Consider the following 17,784-nt stretch of genomic DNA (forward strand, 5'->3'; position numbering starts at 1 on the left):
AAATGCTAAACAAAACAGGAAAAGAAAAACCAATTTCACAAAGAATTAGGAAGGAAAAGAGAAGATTTTGCCAAAGTAGGAAACATATGAGAGCAGATCTTTTAAATCAAGACTTTGTTTTAACAAGTGTATAAAATTAATCTAAATCCACTTGGGTTCCAAATTCAAGACTTTTAATATCATTGGCTTCATGACACTTCTTTGCAATGTCACAGTTTAACTTTTTCAGGACTTATTCTGAGAGTCAGAAATACAAAATGAGAGATTCAAATAATAATGTAATCATAGAAATCAGAGAAGAATCAGGTCTACAAGGTCTAGTAAAGCCAAAAAATAAATTCCTTCACTAGTGTTAGCTGATTATGTTTCAGCACAATGGAACAAAACATGATGCTTAAGAAGTCAGGAAACCTGGGGCCCAGGTTCCCAGGTGTCTCTTCCAATTCTCTGTTATCTTGAGCAGTTAATAGAGCTATCTGCCTCATATTTTTCACTTAAAGAAAAAGAAAATATTTACCCCTTATTTATATTCTAAGCAAACTAAAATTTCCAAAACTGGTAAATGGTTTTGAAGAAAGACTATAAAATATAGTTATAATTGATATTTTATATTTATCCTCTTGCTGTAGTTTATAACTTAAAAGTATCCCTTTCCTAAAAATAACATTGTATAACTGATGGTAAGTTTTTTGTAAGTGAGAGGGGAGATAGTAAGACAGACTCCTGCATGTGCCCTGACTTGGATCTACCCGGCGACCCCATCTGGGGATGATGCTCCAATCAACTGAGCTATTTTTAGCACCTGAGCCTGACTCATTTGGACCAACCAAGCTATCCTCAGCACCTGGGCTGATATGCAAACCAATCAAGGCTGCAGGAGGGAAAGAGGGAGAGAAGGAGGTGTGTGTGTGTGGGGGAAGCAGATAGTTGCTTCTCCTGTGTGCCCTGACTGGGAAGTGAACCCAGGACATCCATATGCTGGGCTGAAGCTTTATCCACTGAGTCAACCAGCCAGGGCCTTGATGATAATTTCAACTTCCTTTCACTTAACCATCTAGTAGAGTCACTCCACTCCAGTGACACTGACCATTCTGCAATTTGGCATGCTGCTGTCTCAGGGCCTTTGCTGTTCTTCTATCTGAAACACTCTTCCTTCATATCAGCTCCCTCACTGAATTCCTAACTTTATTCCTAATATGAGGCTTCTATTGTCAACCTGAATTAAAATTATAACTCTTCCTCTATACCACTCTTGTTACTTCTAGTTCCTCTTAGCCTGTTTTACTTTAAAAAAAATAATTTAACAGTAGTTACCCCATTATCTATGTGTAATAAATTCAAGATCCTTAGTGGATGCCTGAAACTGTGGACAGTACTGAATCTTACAGGTATATACTTTTGATAATGTTTAATTTATAAATGAAGTACAGTAAGAGATTAACAACAATTAATACTAATAAAATAGACCAATTATAATAATATACTATAATAAAAGTCATGTGAATGTGGTCTCTCTCAAAATACCTTATTGTACTGTGCTCACCCTTCTTTTTTGTGATGATGAGATAACATGATGAGATGAAGTGAGGGGAATAACGTAGGTATTGTGACATAGTGTTAGGCTACTATTGACCTTCTAACGATATGTAACAAACACTTTATAGCTTCTACTTGACACATCTGAATTTCCAGCATCACTTGCACTTTGGGGCAATTCTTAAGTAAAGTAAGGGTTACTTGAACACAACTATTGCAATAACCTTGATGGTTGATCTGATCACCGGGATAGCTACTAAGTGACTAATGGGTGGGTAGAGTGATAGAGTGTAGAGATGCTGGACAGAGCAATGAATCATGTCCTTGGCGAGATGGAGCAGGACAGCTCAAGATTTCATCATGTTATTCAGAGCAGCATGCAGTTTTAAACTTTTGAATTGTTTATTTCTGGAATTTTACATTTAATATTTTAGAACTGTGGCTGTTCATGAGTAACTGAAATTGCACATAAGTAGGGATGACTATATTACCTTTAGCATATTATATATTTTACGTAAATATTGTTTATTAGTTGATTTCTCAGGCTAGAATTAAACTTCCATGAAGGCAAGAATGCTTGTTTTGTAGAGCAAGGTATCCCAAATGCCTTCATCTGTCCCTGGCACAAGTAGATCCTCAATAAGTATTGGACGAATGACTGAATAAATTAACCTCTGAAAATTCAATTTTATTCAATCCACTTTCCTAGAATTCAAAATATGTGTAATATTATGTGCTTTATTTTGCCTTATGCACTATGCATAAATAGATATGTATGGGTGTATGTATATATATGATACATATATAGTAACAGTTATATACATTAAAACCATGCGTATCATTCTTTATGGGCAATATAAAGGATCTTCCAGAGTCAGTCATTTTTATTGTGACTCTCACAGTACATGCCAACTTTAGAACCTAATTACCATAGAAAATGTTACATTAATATCTTATAATCAATAATGCAACTGCCTGTGATCTTATATACTAAGTCCACTGTTACATTTTTTTTTTTTTTGTATTTTTCTGAAGTTGGAAACGGGGAGGCAGTCAGACAGACTTCCACATGCGCCCAATCGGGATCCACCGGGCATGCCCACCAGGGGGCGATGCTCTGCCCATCTGGGGCATTGCTCTGTTGCAACCAGAGCCACTCCAGCGCCTGAGGCAGAGGCCATAGAGCCATCCTCAGTGCCCGGGCCAACTTTACTCCAATGGAGCCTTGGCTGCAGGAGGGGAAGAGAGAGACAGAGAGGAAAGAGAAGGGGAGGGGTGCAGAAGCAAATGGGCACTTCTCCTGTGTGCCTTAGCCAGGAATCAAACCTGGGACTCCTGCACGCCAGGCCGACGCTCTACCACTGAGCCAACCGGCCAGGACTTACTGTTACATTTTTAACATGAAATTAAATTACAATACTGGATAAATTTAAAAATATTTTATCAGTCCAGTTTCTCTTAATTCTTTTGGTGCTGCTTCTGGTTGGCAATTACATAGAGCTGACAATTTATTAATTGTTTTGTTTTTGGAATACAAAATGATTAAAGATGCATTTAATGTGTTTTCTATAGGTTCAAAAATCTATCAGGGTCTACATATACCCACAAGATTATAATACAACAAAATGGATGCAACAAAGAGATTTGCATTATAGAGTTACAAGAACCAATTTACAGAGGTAACTATATTACTAGGAAGGGGTGCTCAAGAAATGTCATTAAAGGGTAAGTAATATTAAAGCAGCATCTGGAAAATTAATGACAAATGTGGAGAACAGACTATTTCTAACAATGTACTCAGCATTAGGAGGAAGTCAGCAATATGATCCTATGTGGTATAAGATATGGAAAGTTGTTATCAGTACAAAATGTACAATTACATTATTAATTTACACTATAACCAATGAACAAATTCCAGGTACCTTAAAGTCCTAACTATAAAAAACAAATCTAGGCTCTGGCTGGTTGGCTCAGCAGTAGAGTGTCGGCCAAGGGTGTGGAAGTCCCAGGTTAGATTTCCGGCTAGGGCACAGAAGAGAAGTGCCCATCTGCTTCTCCACCTTTCCCCCTTTCCTTCCTCTTTATCTCTCTTTTCCCCTCCCGAAGCCAAGGCTACATTGGAGGAAAATTGGCCCAGGCACTAAGGACGGCTCCGTGGCCTCTGCCTCAGGTGCTAGAATGGCTCTGACTGCAATGGAGCAACGCTCCAGATGGGCAGAGCATCACCCCCTGGTGGGCATGCCAGGTGGATCCTGGTCGGGCACATGCAGGAGTCTGTCTGACTGCCTTCCGGCTTCTAACTTCAGAAAAATGCAAAAATTATATATATACCTTTTGGCAGCAAGGGAAGAAAGTTTTTTTTTTCCTTTTTCAATAAGAAAGATATTTTTGAAGAGATAAGAAAATCACAACCCATAAAGATAAAGATCAGTCGATTTGACTTAAAAACATTATAAATTTATGTGTGATAAATACATAAGCAAGCCCACTATGGCCTATTTCTCTCACCGATTATAACCAACTCTTTAGATAAAATACATAAACATCAATCTGAGGATTCAGAAAAGTAAACAAAAGCAAATGAATTGTGGCAGGAATAAAAAATTAGAGAGTGAAAAGAAGAATAAAACCATGCTCAGATGAAATAAAATGAAAAGAATTCTTAGATGTGCTGCAAACAAAATCCTACAGGAGGTTCTTCAAGATGAAGTAAATGATGGTGGAAGGCAACTTAAAACTCCAGGAATAAGGATGAGCAACAGAGATGGTAAATCATGCGATAACAAAAAAAATGAGTTTTCTCCATTACAGTTGTCTAAAACATGGGTGAGTGCTGAAAGCAAAGTTATAACATTGCCTGGGAAAATATTTTCTATGTGTGTAGATGTAATAAAGTGACAACTATATAGAGATGTAAAGTATGTGACAAATATAAAGCAAAGGTCAGTAACAGAGCTTAAAAAAACAATTACATTTTGTAGAAGTTTGTTGATTGCAGTACCATAAGTCAATGGTAAATGACTGCTTCGTTTCCTTTTCTTTCTTTCATTTTTTCTTAGGTTTCTTAGCATTGAATTTAAGAATGTAGAGGTCATTGATGCCATTTTAAAAAATTTATTTAGGAAATTAACTTTAACAGGATGACATTGATCAATAAGAGTACAGCAGTTTCAGATGAACATTTCTATAGCATTTGAACTGTTGATTCATTTCCTTTTCTTATTTTTTTTCCTGCTTCACCTGGAACACCCTATGATGAGATAGTCCAAAGTGAAATACGAGATAATGTGCTGAAAGATGAGACTCCCATGTCAGAAAGTATTTGGTTACCAGGGAAGAGCACAGAACAAGTATAAATAGCATGGTTGCCAATGATGCAACTAGACAAAAGCCAGAAGGATGTCTAGTTGCTGATGCACACCTAGGTGAAGCAATGGACAATGCCACATCACACATACAACTGGAATGTGAAACATAAGAACCATGAACCCAGGTAAACTGGAAATGTACAGCAAGAGATGCAACATCTAAACATTGCAGTGCTTGGTGTTAGTGAACTAAAATGGACTAAAGTGAGCCATTTATAGTCAGGCAACTACAAAGTGTTTTACTCTGGAATTGACAAACTCAAAAGAAAAAGAATTACTTTAATACTGAAGCAAGATGTAGCACAGAAAGTTAGGGGGTATAACACAAGGTTTAACTGAGTAACATCAACCCGACTTACAGGAAAACTTACTAATATACCTATCATTCAAATCTACTCCATCTACAGATGCTGAAGAAGACAAAATTGAATGCTTTTTACAAATATTAAAGAAGAAATTGATCATACACCAAAACAAGACATGCTGATAAATACAGGTGATTGGAAAGCACACTGAAAAAATAAAGCAGAATCAACTGTCATTGAAAAATTTGGACTATGGGTCAGGGGTGAAGCAAAAGATTGACTTGTGCCTTTCTGTGCTACCAACAACTTGTCTATCACAAAAACATGCTTCTAACAGACAGACTACTGTATACATGGACATCACCAAACGGTCAATATAGAGATCAAATAGACTATGTAATTGGAAACAGGAGATGGAGAGGTTGTATTCTCTCTGCTAAAACAAGACCAGGAGCAGATTATGGTAGTGACTATGAACTATTAATATCAAACATGAAAGTAAAGCTGAAGAAGAATCGTTGTATCGAAATATAACATAAAAAATCAGATTTACACCGCTAAACTAGAAATATTATTAAGGAAGAATGAAAAAAGACAGTGCTAGAAGTATAAAGGAAAGAAAAGTCAGGATGGATGACAGAGGAAACATTAAATATTGTCAAACACAGGGGAGCAGCAAAAGTAAAAGGAGCTACAAGCAGGGTTTGAATTCTGAACACAGTTTTCCAATGACCATTATGTATAGATTTTTTAAAGTACTATTGTATAGCCAAAAAGAAAATAGAAAAGAAAAGAAAAAAACAAAACAAAACCAAGAGATCCTTACCAGAATATTCAAGAAAATAAAAGGGCAATTCAAACCTAAAGGAAGAGTGCTGAATGACCAATAAGGAAGCACATTATTTAATCAGAAGAAAATAAAGGTAAAGTGGAAACAGAATCCTGGAGATCTATATAAAAGAGACAAAAGGATGACAGGTAGTTTTGAAGATTACTAGGAGAAAGGACATGAAATTATAGAAAGTGAAGTAAAAGTAGTCTGGAAAGTATTGGGAAGAAATAAATCATGAGGAACAGATGGGATACCAATAGATTTATATCAAGCCACAGAGACTGAATCTCGGCCCTGGCCGGTGGCTCAGTGGTAGAGCATTGGCCTGTCATGTGGATGTCCTGAGTTTGATTCCCAGTCAGGGCACACAGGAGAAGTGCCCATCTGCTTCTCCAACATCCCTCACTTCTCTCTCTCTCTCTCTCTTTCTCTCCCTCTCTCTCTCTCTCCTCATCCTGCAGCCATGGCTCGATTGGAGGGAGTTGGCCCCGAGCAGTGAGGATGGCTCCATGTCCTCTGCCTCAGGCACTAAGATCTCAGTTGCAGAGCAATGAAACAATTACCCAGATGGGCAGAGCATCGCCCCCTAGTGGGTTTGCTGGGGGGATCCCAGTCAGGGTATATGCGGGAGTCTCTCTCTCTGCCTCCCCTCTTTTCACTGAATAAAAAAAAAATGAAAGAGAGACTGAATCTCTCAAAATTTTAACAAGAATATATAAACAAATATGAAAACAAAACAATGACCTACAGACAATGTATTTCATTATACATCCCATTTTTTGTGAAAAGATGCCAAAGAGTGCAATAGCCCATGCTAATAAATAATAGCCCATGCAAGTAAAGTGAATGTTTAAGTTGGATTCTAATTGTAAAAATTTTTGGATACTGGAGTGCTCCAAAAGAATTTCAGAAGGTTAGTCTATTTTCATAGATCACAGTAATACCTTTCACTTCATAAAAGAAATGGGCATACCTCAGCATTGGAGTGTCCTGATGAATAACCTGTATTGTGGGCAGGAAGCCACTGTCAGGATAGACTATGAAAAGACTGAATAGTTCCTACAGGCCAAGGTGTCAGACAAGGATGCATTTTAGCTCCCTATTTGTTTAATCTGTATGCAGAACATATATGAAAAATGACTAGACTCAGAGAAAAGAGTGAAAACTTGTGAAGGAATATCAATAACAAGATAGACAGATGACACCATTTTACTAGCAGAAAATAGAATGATTTGAAATGACTCCTGATGAAAGTGAAAGAAGAAAGTATCAAAGCAGGACTTTATTTGAACATCAAGGAGGCAAAAATCATGACCACAGAAGAAATGGACAACTTTAAAATAGACAATGATACTGATATTGTTAAAGATTTTACTTTCCTTGGTACAGTCATCAATTCAAATGGTGACTGTAGCCAAAAAATCAAGAAAAGACTGAGACTCAGAGAAAAAACAATGGAAGAATTGACAAAAATCAAGAGTAAAGATGTGTCATTAGAGACCAAGGCTAAGGTCATTCACACTCTCATAGTGTCGATTATCATGTACAAATGTGAAAGTTGGACAGAGAAGAAACTTGATAGAGAAAAGAATTGATTCATTTGAAATATAGTGTTGAAGGATACCTCTACCGATAAATACCCTGGGCCATCAGAAAGACAAACAAAGTGCATCCTAGAGTGAATTAAATCTAAAACATCTCTGGAGGCAAAAATGACAAGCTTTAAACGTGTAATGGAGAGGTATGTACTTAGTTCAAGATGGCTTCACCTTAGTATGGAAGCCAGAGATGAGATCAGAACTTGGGATACATATGCCTCTAAAATATAGTGCCAGAGTACATACAGTAAATAAGATTTATTGAAATTGTGTTTTACTAATCACTGTGATTTTTTTCTAAGTTTATAATATTTCATAACAAAATATTTTTGAAAACCACATACATGACATTTATACTTTATTAAAATCTCAGCTAAATGTTGGGTCCTGTTAATTTAATCTAATCTTTTATGTATTTTAGGTAGCATCTTTTTATTAGAGTCAGAATTGATGCTCAAAATATTGACTTTGAAAAAAAATACTATAATAAAAATACCAAGCACTTTTTTAGCACTTACTATATAGCAGGAAGCATGCTGTTTTACATATTACATATATTCTTTCTAATCAATATGAAAAATAAGACTACTTTCTATACCCACATGTTAAATAACTGATGGGATTCATATTTACATCTTCTTTAATTTTAAAAAACAAATTGAATTAATATTGAAATTCTTAAGGTAACTAGAATTTTTACCTAGCCACATTTTTCTCAGCTGCACTGTTACTCCCTCCGTTATGCAGTAGTGTTGGTCAATGTCAGCTCTCCCATCTGGAAGGTGAGCAGGCAGAGATAGCAAAGACCTTTCTCCTCTATGAAAACACATCTCAAGCCTGAGGTCTCATATTTAAAATTGAATTATTTTCATTGATAACAGTCAATGTCTTCACTAGAAATACACTATGTATTTGAATACATTTAGGATATATATATATATATATATATATATATATATGATACAATCTTATGAAGGAAAAGTACAAAACAGAATTTGGTGTCTTTTTTAAGTTTCTAACTTTCTATATAGCTCTATAGGATATGTCCTCTTGCTGTTGAAAATGCTGCCATTTAACTCATATCATCAAATTAATTCATTGCTTTTATTTTTTTGCACAGATTATGGACATCATGAGTGGTGAATACTGATTCACAGAAACTTCAGCTGTGTGAAAGAGCTTCTACATAGATCTTCTGTTTATAGCTTCTAAATGAAGTAGATATAGTTCTTCTTGAGATGGTTATCCAATGTTTATTTCCTACCATATGCATTAGAATTATTTCTTAATGATTAAACAAAATGTCTATTTTTATTTTTGTCTCACACACTTTTTTTTCCACAGCACAGTATATTTAAAAGCAGTTTATGGAACAAATATGATGAACATAAAAAGAAGGCATGGGGTTTTATTCTGTGCCCTGTAACTCTTCATTTTGTTGATATGTGACATTACAAAAAGGGTTCTTTGATCATTCAGTAAAACGAACCACATAACAATTTGTTTCTTGATGTGGATCAATTGCGCATTGATTATGTTATGGCTTTCATTGGAAGCTGTGTCTGGAGTGAGCTAGATGTGTATTAAGCTCCTGGGTGCTGGAATACCACTATTTTATCAGACACAATCAACGATTGCTTATAACGAACATTTGAATCTGACAGATATTAATAAAAATTTTATGCTCTTTAAAAAACAAAATAATATAAAAATGATTTGGCAAAGAGATATGATAAATGCCCATAATAAAAACCAAAGATTATAAACCACACAATATTACTGTGGAGAATAGACAGCTGAGAGGAGTAAAATGGCATGAAGTCAAAGTTACTAAAGTTGAAATGAGAATGCAAATACAAATAAACTAGGCTCAAATGAAAAAATAAAACATCTCACTTCTCAATGTCAAGTGTGGACCCCTAATCAGATGTGCAACTAAACGTTTTCTGCCAAGGGCAAGCACTAAATGTTTATTTTATCCAACCCCATCCAATACCCTCCTGGCTTTAGGACACCCCTCCTGCACTGCTCACGCTTTGGCTCTATTTATAATCCATGGGCTTCCTGGGTCAGGTTACCTGGCCTTCTGCATCAGTAGAGCATTGCAATCACAGCAAAAAACCGCTAAGAAGTCATTCTGAGTTGAAAGATGTTTTCGTATTTCATTCACTGCTGAGTCTTCTGCCGCTCAGTTATTTCTAAGGGGCTGCATCATGCCAAATGGCACCAAATTTTACATCTCATAAAATATCAAGTAGGTAAACAGCACATTACTTTTATAAATGCTGTGGGATTCTAAAACCAATCTGCAGTGGCTTCTACAACCTGTGCAGTTCCAGATTTGGGTACTGGGATGTGTCACAAAGACCTCACCCCTCTAGGGCCAGAATGTGGAATTTCGGGATGTCACACATTCACTGCTGGTTTTGTTCATACTGAGTGCTTGGAAGGTCATTAATATTTTATCTTGGTTCACAGCACGGACCTACCAAACCTTCTACATAAGGAGCATGAATGAATTCAGCTACATTTGCAATACAGCAAATGTCTGTTTTTATAATTTTCAAATATTTTAAGTAAAATCAATTTTTACTACTTTCATAGAAAACTGTACTTTGCAAATTAATAAAATAAAAATCATGATGCAATCAAACATAAACTATATTTTTTATATAATGTACCATGAGGAAAGTAGCTACTATTTATCAAGTTAGTGTCAGTCAAAACTCTTATTTGTAAGCAATAAAATCTAACCGGGGACATCTTAACAGTTAGAAGTTTTATTGGAAGGCAAAAGGATGACATGAAGATAGAAGGAAAGATCTGGCAAATTGGATAAGCCAAGGAGGATACAGTGGCTGTCAGTAGACAGATGCTGATCACATCTACTACCACTGGAGAGAGCCACCACTACCAGATGTGACCCCCACGTGACATCTATTCTGTCCTTTCCATCATATGTCTCTCACTCCATAAGCCATGGTGGATAGATTGACTGAGCCCATCTCACATGTATTTGTCTAGTTGTCAAAGGAGAGAGAAAAAGGTAGTTTCTCCCCTTAAAATTTCACAATGGTAGTTGAGAAACTTAAATATGTGACTTGCAGTTAAAAAAAACAAACACCAACAAATCATAAGTGTCTACTATGGTTATTTGAATTTTTATCTTGAACCAAAAATTCTCCAAATCTTATTAAAAAGCTGAACAACTTCTGCATTCCTTTTAATGGGTTATGGTAAGTTCATTTGCAGACACAGTACAAATGATGTTGACATCCATCAAACTGTGGACTGTGAATTTTTCTTATAGTCTTGGGCAAATTACTAAATTTATTCCTTGTTTTCTTTATCTAAAATAATGCCCATGCATTTTGTCTTCCTTAAGGAGAGTTTATTAAGATCATTCATGATGTTAATTAAATTTTACTGCAACATGTCCAATCAGTGCAACTGATTTTATAAAATTCCTATTTAATTGCATTAGTAGAATATCTGAAATGCTATAAGCCTGTATGTGTCCATACTTCCTCTATAAATGTCACACAAGAGGCATTTATGCTGAAAGACATGTGGCCATTAAACACATAGTTTCACACAACTTGTACAGCTTTTCAACAGTGAGGAATGTGTCCTACCATAAGAATGCCCACACTTTTGCATGGAATCAAATGAGACTGGTTTCCCATTTCCTTGAATAAAACGCATTGTGAGACAACTGGAGGCAGAAATGTTTGCATTTGAAAACAAGCCTCCATTGAAAATTAGGAATGGAAAATTATTCCTGATGATCTTTCCCGTCTCTCTTTGCTTCTTGGTGAAGTCGATGAAAGATCAGAGGAAAAGTTACAGAGATGCTTAGTTTATGTACTTTCTTTCAATATTAACCCTTTTCTCTATGAACCACGTTGTAGTGGGAGTCCTGGGAAGGATGTCAGATGGGCTGTCATTGTGCTCTAATACACAGGAGTCAACCCGGTAATAAAAATCAAAGGAGTGTTCATTACAAGTAGGGTCCCCTGTGAATTATCTTAGATGAAGCATCTGTAATGCTTACAAGGTAAAGTAAATGCATCTCTAAGGAGCAGAGGGGAGATTAGGACAATCTATTATTGTAACCAATCAGCATTTTCTTTCTATTTCAGTACCTATATATCAGTGTAAATGATTTCAGCAGATTACCTCCTAGGAGATTTATTTTTAAGATTAAAAGTATTGATTTTTCTCACTACCGCATCAGCGTTATTTAGAAAAATCTCATCTGATGATAAGTCTATGACTACGTCATGTTAAATATACTGATGCAAACTAATCATTAGCTGGATAGTTTAATTTCATAAAATCATCTGGATACTCGACTGAGATTTTAAAAGATTTTGATGCAGATATTTGATGTAATAAAAATTGTACAGTAACTTCATACAAAATAAGAATCCTGTTGAATATATTAATAATAAAGTCTGATATATTATTGTTTGTATACCACTTTGAATAAGCATCTTTTTGAAGATAATTATTGAAAACAGCATTTTAAAATTCAACATAGCAAAATACTAACTTATATGAATAAATCCTATTTATTTCTAAAAAGACTAGTGCTTTCTTTTTTCTTGAAATTAAATCTTTTTTTTTTTGGTGAACTTTTTCAGGCCAAACACATGAAGCATATATGTAAAATCACTGAAACACATTGTATCAATAACACAGCTCTGTGCACGGCAGCTCATTTTGATTTCACTGGGCTCTAATCATATGTCATATTGTAACTGAATTTGGATTAGATAGCATTTGGAAGCAGTAGCTGAGATATAATGGCATGCTATAAAACCACAAGTGTGGAAACATTTTATTTCCATTGATTGTCACTTAAAGTTCCCCTATTTTAGCTGAGGTCAAATGTGGGAAACATATTAACATCATTCAGTAAATTTATTATCATCTTCTCCAGACAGTGATTTTAAAATACTACAACATAAATTATGTATACAATATTTTATTTAAAACCATTTATTAATATTTATTTGAATGAGAAAAATATGATTTTTGAAACCAGTAGAAAAACCAGCATCAGTTGAGGTAGAAGAGACAGAAGACTGTTGAGTTGAAGAAACTTAGGGCAGAGTTAGAGCAACTCCCTTCTCTAGTCCAGTAAATAAATCTATGTTCTTGGTCATACTTTAATGAATCTCTTACCATAATTTAATTTAAGTTATTATGACTGATACGACTATGCAGGGATCATTACCTGAGTAGTGTGACTCTCTCTGTGTCTCTGAAATGTTGAGGTTGCTGTCCCGCTCACAGACAACCTGGAGAATCCCTCTTCTTCGGGTAAACCTATTGAGGTCAACAGAAAGCAGTTAAATTGTGTGTCCTTTCCCTGAATTAAATAAGTTGTGCACTTACTGTAATAAACTAAAATTGTTATATTTTTATGGATTGAAATGACCATCAGTTAAGCACTAACTGAATAGTAAAAATTTTCCAGGAAAATATGGGAAAACAAAGTACCGCTGCAGTTCCATTTAATGAAAGAATAAATATACTGGCAAGTGAGATAAAATGATAGTGGAGAAATATGTCATTATGGTGCAAAAATGAGTCAAGTTCAGCAAAGAAGTATTGGAGGGGAGAAGGAAAACTTTTCTGGAAACAGAAAACTGTTTGATGAAACATCAGTGGGGGAAGAGAAGTGTATGGACACCAGAAAGTAAATGGGTTACTTGGGTTGCTACAGAAGACAGAGTTTGTATGTCATTTGTGGGGTGGCAGTGGTGCGTAGAAGGGATTAGAAAACATGTAAGAAACAATTAGGTGTCAGATAAATTCTATAGACTATAGTTCATTTTATATACAAATGGAGGAAAGTGATTGGGTTGGATTCCATGAAGAAAGTTTGGGGTAGCTCTCTATCCACAACAGACTACTATATAAAATAAATAGGAGAGTTTGAAGAAATTCATCTCCCTTTCCAAGGACTATACAAGCTCCTAAGAGGAACCAAAGGGTTTTATTAATTATACCTTATTACAGAAGCAGAATGCTGATGCTTTGGGCTATATAATTCTCTGCTGTGGGTGCGGTCCTGTGCATCACAGGCTTTTAGCGGCATCCCTAGTTTCTACCCCAGATGCCAGAGTGAAAAAAAAATGTCCCCAGAAATTGCCAAACATACCTTGGGAAGCAAAATCATCCCTGGCTGAGAACCATCATGAAAAAAGGATCAATATAATCACAAGTGACTTCTTAATGAAGATGAATAGATAAAAAAAAGAAACTACTACCCAATAGAATGAGTTCAACCCAGAGAACTTCAAATTCTGAAGTGATTGCTACTTTCATCTGAAATCATAATTGGCCAGTATGGTATAACTGATTAAACATATGCACAATTCCTAAATTAAAATCATTAGAAAATCATTGCACATTTTTTCCAATTGTAGCAGAGTTAGTTGCTCAGGGAAATCCACAAAATATTTTTGTCACATAACAAGGCCTCCCAACTGATCTTCCTGTGATGTATACAAATATATACTTTATGTGGAAAGTATAGCCTCATTGAGACTGGGCAGTCTTGAGCCAGCACCTGAAAACTGAGGCACCTATGGTTGGCGGTCATATGTTGGAAAATGGATCCCTGCCATAAGCAACAGCAATATCTTCAGCTGACTAGAGAAATATTATATTAGAGACCATGATAGCAGATGTGGGAAAGCAGTTAGTGTTAGAGTGATCTGAAATCGAAACACGTGGAGGGAACATGGAAAGCTAAGATTGAGCACAAGGTCCAATTTCAGGATCAGCAGATAGTTGGCAATATGTCCAGGGAGCAGAGAACAGCAAAGGGTTCGGGGCTCATGGGAAGGAGGAGTGTTAAAGATGGGGGGACAAAGGGCCGACAGACACAAGCAAGACAGGTGTCTACTTCTAATGAGTCTGGTTCACTGGACATTTTACTGAAACCAGGAATCTGAGGCAGAGAAATAAGGTTGTAATCTATTTTTTAAAATGATCTGCCTTGATCCATGGTCCAGGCAAGGGGAGGAGTCTCTGCCCTCCCTCCTTATGTAGTCCTGCTCAGAGCTTTGTAAATTAAATCTTTCCCAGGATGCTCAGGAGAAATATCTTTTAAGACAGTCTCAATGATTATGGTACGGATTCAGCCCCTTAAAATCTGTAAAGTGACTTTGAACAAATATGAGACTCTGAGATCATGAAGTCTACACGCAGAGCCGAATGGGTTTACTTAAAGTCTTCTACAAAGAGAACAGGGCAGACTACAAAGGGTGGTTCTGACACTGCGTCTTATATGGTTAATCAGAATCTGCTGGTTAGAATAAAATTCCCTGTCATTTTATGGGAACCCAAATTTGTTTAGTTAACAGCAGTGGGGATTGGATTCTCTTTTTATGTCTTCCCTGATCTTTAACTCCATTTCTTTCTTGGTTTCGATGAAATTGGATATCTGCACTACCTCTGCAACCATCTATTCTTTTTTTAAAAAACATTTTTAAAAAATCTATTCATTTTAGAGATGAGAGAAAGAGAGAAGAGGGAGGAGGAGGAAGCATCAACTCCAATATGTGCCTTGACTGGGCTAGCCCAGTCAAGCTCAGCATTCCAGGTCGACGCTTTATCCACTGTACCACCACAGGGCAGGCTCGACCACCTATTCTGTACCTGTGTCTTTTCTTCTCAAGCTATATTTCTCAAAGTTTGGTACTCTGCATGGCTTTGTGGTCATATTTTTGTTCTCATTTTTATTCATACTTTTTCCTCAGATGCTATAAAACATCCCATTTTCTAAGCTTCCAAAATTTGTCTTTCCTATCATTTCACTTTGGAATCCTCGACTAAACTCCAAAACTATAATTCTAATTTCTGTAGCAACTGTCTACAGTCAGAATTCCTCTCAGCTCTTGAACTCCAAATCCTACCCACAGAAAAAACATCTTCTTAGAATCTCCTCTTTTTTGTTAAAAAGAGCACTTTTCTCCTTCTTTCATCTCAAATTCTTGTAGTCATCCTTCACTCCCTTTTTCTTTTCTCTTTTACCAATATATTCTCCAAAACTCTTGCTGGATTACACTGCCAGTCAAGGTTCAAGTGAAGGAATACAAACTTGGTACTTCTAACTTAATAGTTTTTGTTCCATTGTTTACCCTGAATAATGCAATCAGATAAGTTTCTCCAAAATAGTATAAAGTGCCCCCTCCAAACAAGAACATCCCTTTTAGTGACACTCTCTAAACTGGCATTCAATGCCCTGTAGTACACTCTTAACACTTTCTTTCCTATCTTATTTATTTGACTATTCTGTCAAAGCAACGCATTCATGTCCCAGCCAAAAAGACATTGTGCAGTAAATTTTCTTCAATGAAAGGTGCTCCCTTCTTTCTCATCTAAATCCTATTTGTTTTGAAAATTTCAACATTCACCATAAAATGCCCTTAACTATCCTAGCCCATAATAATCTCCGCTCCTATAAGAAGGCAATTGAGAAACATTCTTTATGTAGTTGAATTTGACACTTGGTCACTGGCTGCCCAATTTTGTGATCTCTCAATATGCATTGTCAACATTTTATGCATTTTCTCTCATTTTAAGTATGTGCTCACAAAGAGCACACCATGAGTTGCTTAGAGTTCCTGTCACTCCCATGCATATAAAGCACAAGGTTTGCATGCAATGGGTGCTTAATAAATGCTTTGACTGACTTATGTGCATCTGGCTTTCACTAGGCTACCTCCTGCCATTCTGCCCTTTATATCATTTTGAATCTTCCAACCTAAGGATAAAACAGATCCTTCCCCTGAACTTTATTCACATATCCTAACTTCTATTAATTTGAGAGGCTCCAAATTGCAATGACTGTCATTGCCCTACATACCAGGGTAGCCCATCAGAATGATATGCCTGTTTGGCTGTACATATGTGTATATTTGGGTCTATATGTTAAAAAGTCACAAGGCAATGATTTCTAGCATTGAATTCTGTATAATCTTGGAGAAATTAATTCATTGCTTCCTCTGCCTCATACATAAAATGTTTGCCTTTCTTGGAAAAATCGTCAAGGATCTTTTAGTTCTGAAGAATCTAAGATATTTATGATAGCTGTGTATGAGGCAATATTTAATGGGCACTAACTTTGTGCTGGTCTCATCATACTAAATACTCAAAACAGTCCTATGGGGCAATCTTTTGGTAATACTCATTTTTCAGATGAGAAAACTACGAGCTGGAAACATTAAATAATTTGCTCATGGTCACAGGGGTAATAAGCATTAGAGTTGGGGTCTGGTCTCAGGCAAACAGGATCAACACAACACTGGTAGGAAACCGAAGTTAGCAGTACCAATCTTGTATTTTTCCACTTGACCCTTTGCAGGCTTTGTACGTACAACCAGCAAGAGTATTAAATAATGTATTGGTATAAGAGGCAAGAAAAAGGGAATGAAGACTGACTCCAGGAACGTGAGACTGATGATGGGCCAACAGTGTACTCTGTAACAGAGGAAAGGGAACTGAGCTTCAGCATCTCAATCCAGCCATATTCAACCCTGACTGTCAACCACACTGAAGGAAATTTAATTAAATAATATCCAAATTAGAAATTACACAGTATGACTTCAAAATATTTTTAACTTGAAGGAGGAGTGGGGCAGGGCTTTCTAAATGCCTGAGGAGCTCGCTTTCTTTGCAAAGCTACCTTCTGTTGCTCAAAATAGATAATCGCACAATAGTCCAGATTGTCAAGTGAAGGCTTGCTTCCTCTGGCAGCTCGCCTTTGAGTCAGACCACAGTATGAGTTCCAAAGAATCTATAAATTCCCATAAACAAAGTGATGTTGTAAAAAGTACATATGAATATATTTCATAGGCTCCTGTCTGAGGCTCCTTTGTCAATGGTCTGGATCTATCTTGAGGCATAGCTAATGAAAGGAACACTTGATATTCCCAGAGTCAATGTGGTTTGCTGCTACAATGGCACTAAATTTAATATCATGTTGGAGTCTAGGTAAAGAATGCAGAGCCCCTGGTCCTGCAAAGGGTCTCACCCAGGCCTTCCCTGTGGAAATCCCTTTACTACCACCGATAATTCTTGCTGTCCACTGAAGATAAACATTATGCAAATAAAAAGAGATAATC

At 36.3% G+C, this 17,784-nt stretch overlaps 1 protein-coding gene across 2 annotated transcripts in view; it reads right to left on the reverse strand.

The window, feature by feature from the left end:
* The window catches only part of MYO16 (myosin XVI), a 596,349-nt gene that overhangs the window by 22,477 nt on the left and 556,088 nt on the right, over positions 1–17,784 (reverse strand). For both annotated transcript variants that reach the window (XM_066236132.1, XM_066236131.1), the window contains exon 34: positions 12,882–12,973. In XM_066236132.1, coding sequence (XP_066092229.1) covers positions 12,882–12,973 — 92 coding nt within the window. The remainder of the gene's footprint in view (positions 1–12,881; positions 12,974–17,784) is intronic.

The sequence above is a fragment of the Saccopteryx bilineata genome, chromosome 6 (assembly GCF_036850765.1).
Source record: "Saccopteryx bilineata isolate mSacBil1 chromosome 6, mSacBil1_pri_phased_curated, whole genome shotgun sequence".
Lineage (NCBI taxonomy): Eukaryota > Metazoa > Chordata > Mammalia > Chiroptera > Emballonuridae > Saccopteryx > Saccopteryx bilineata.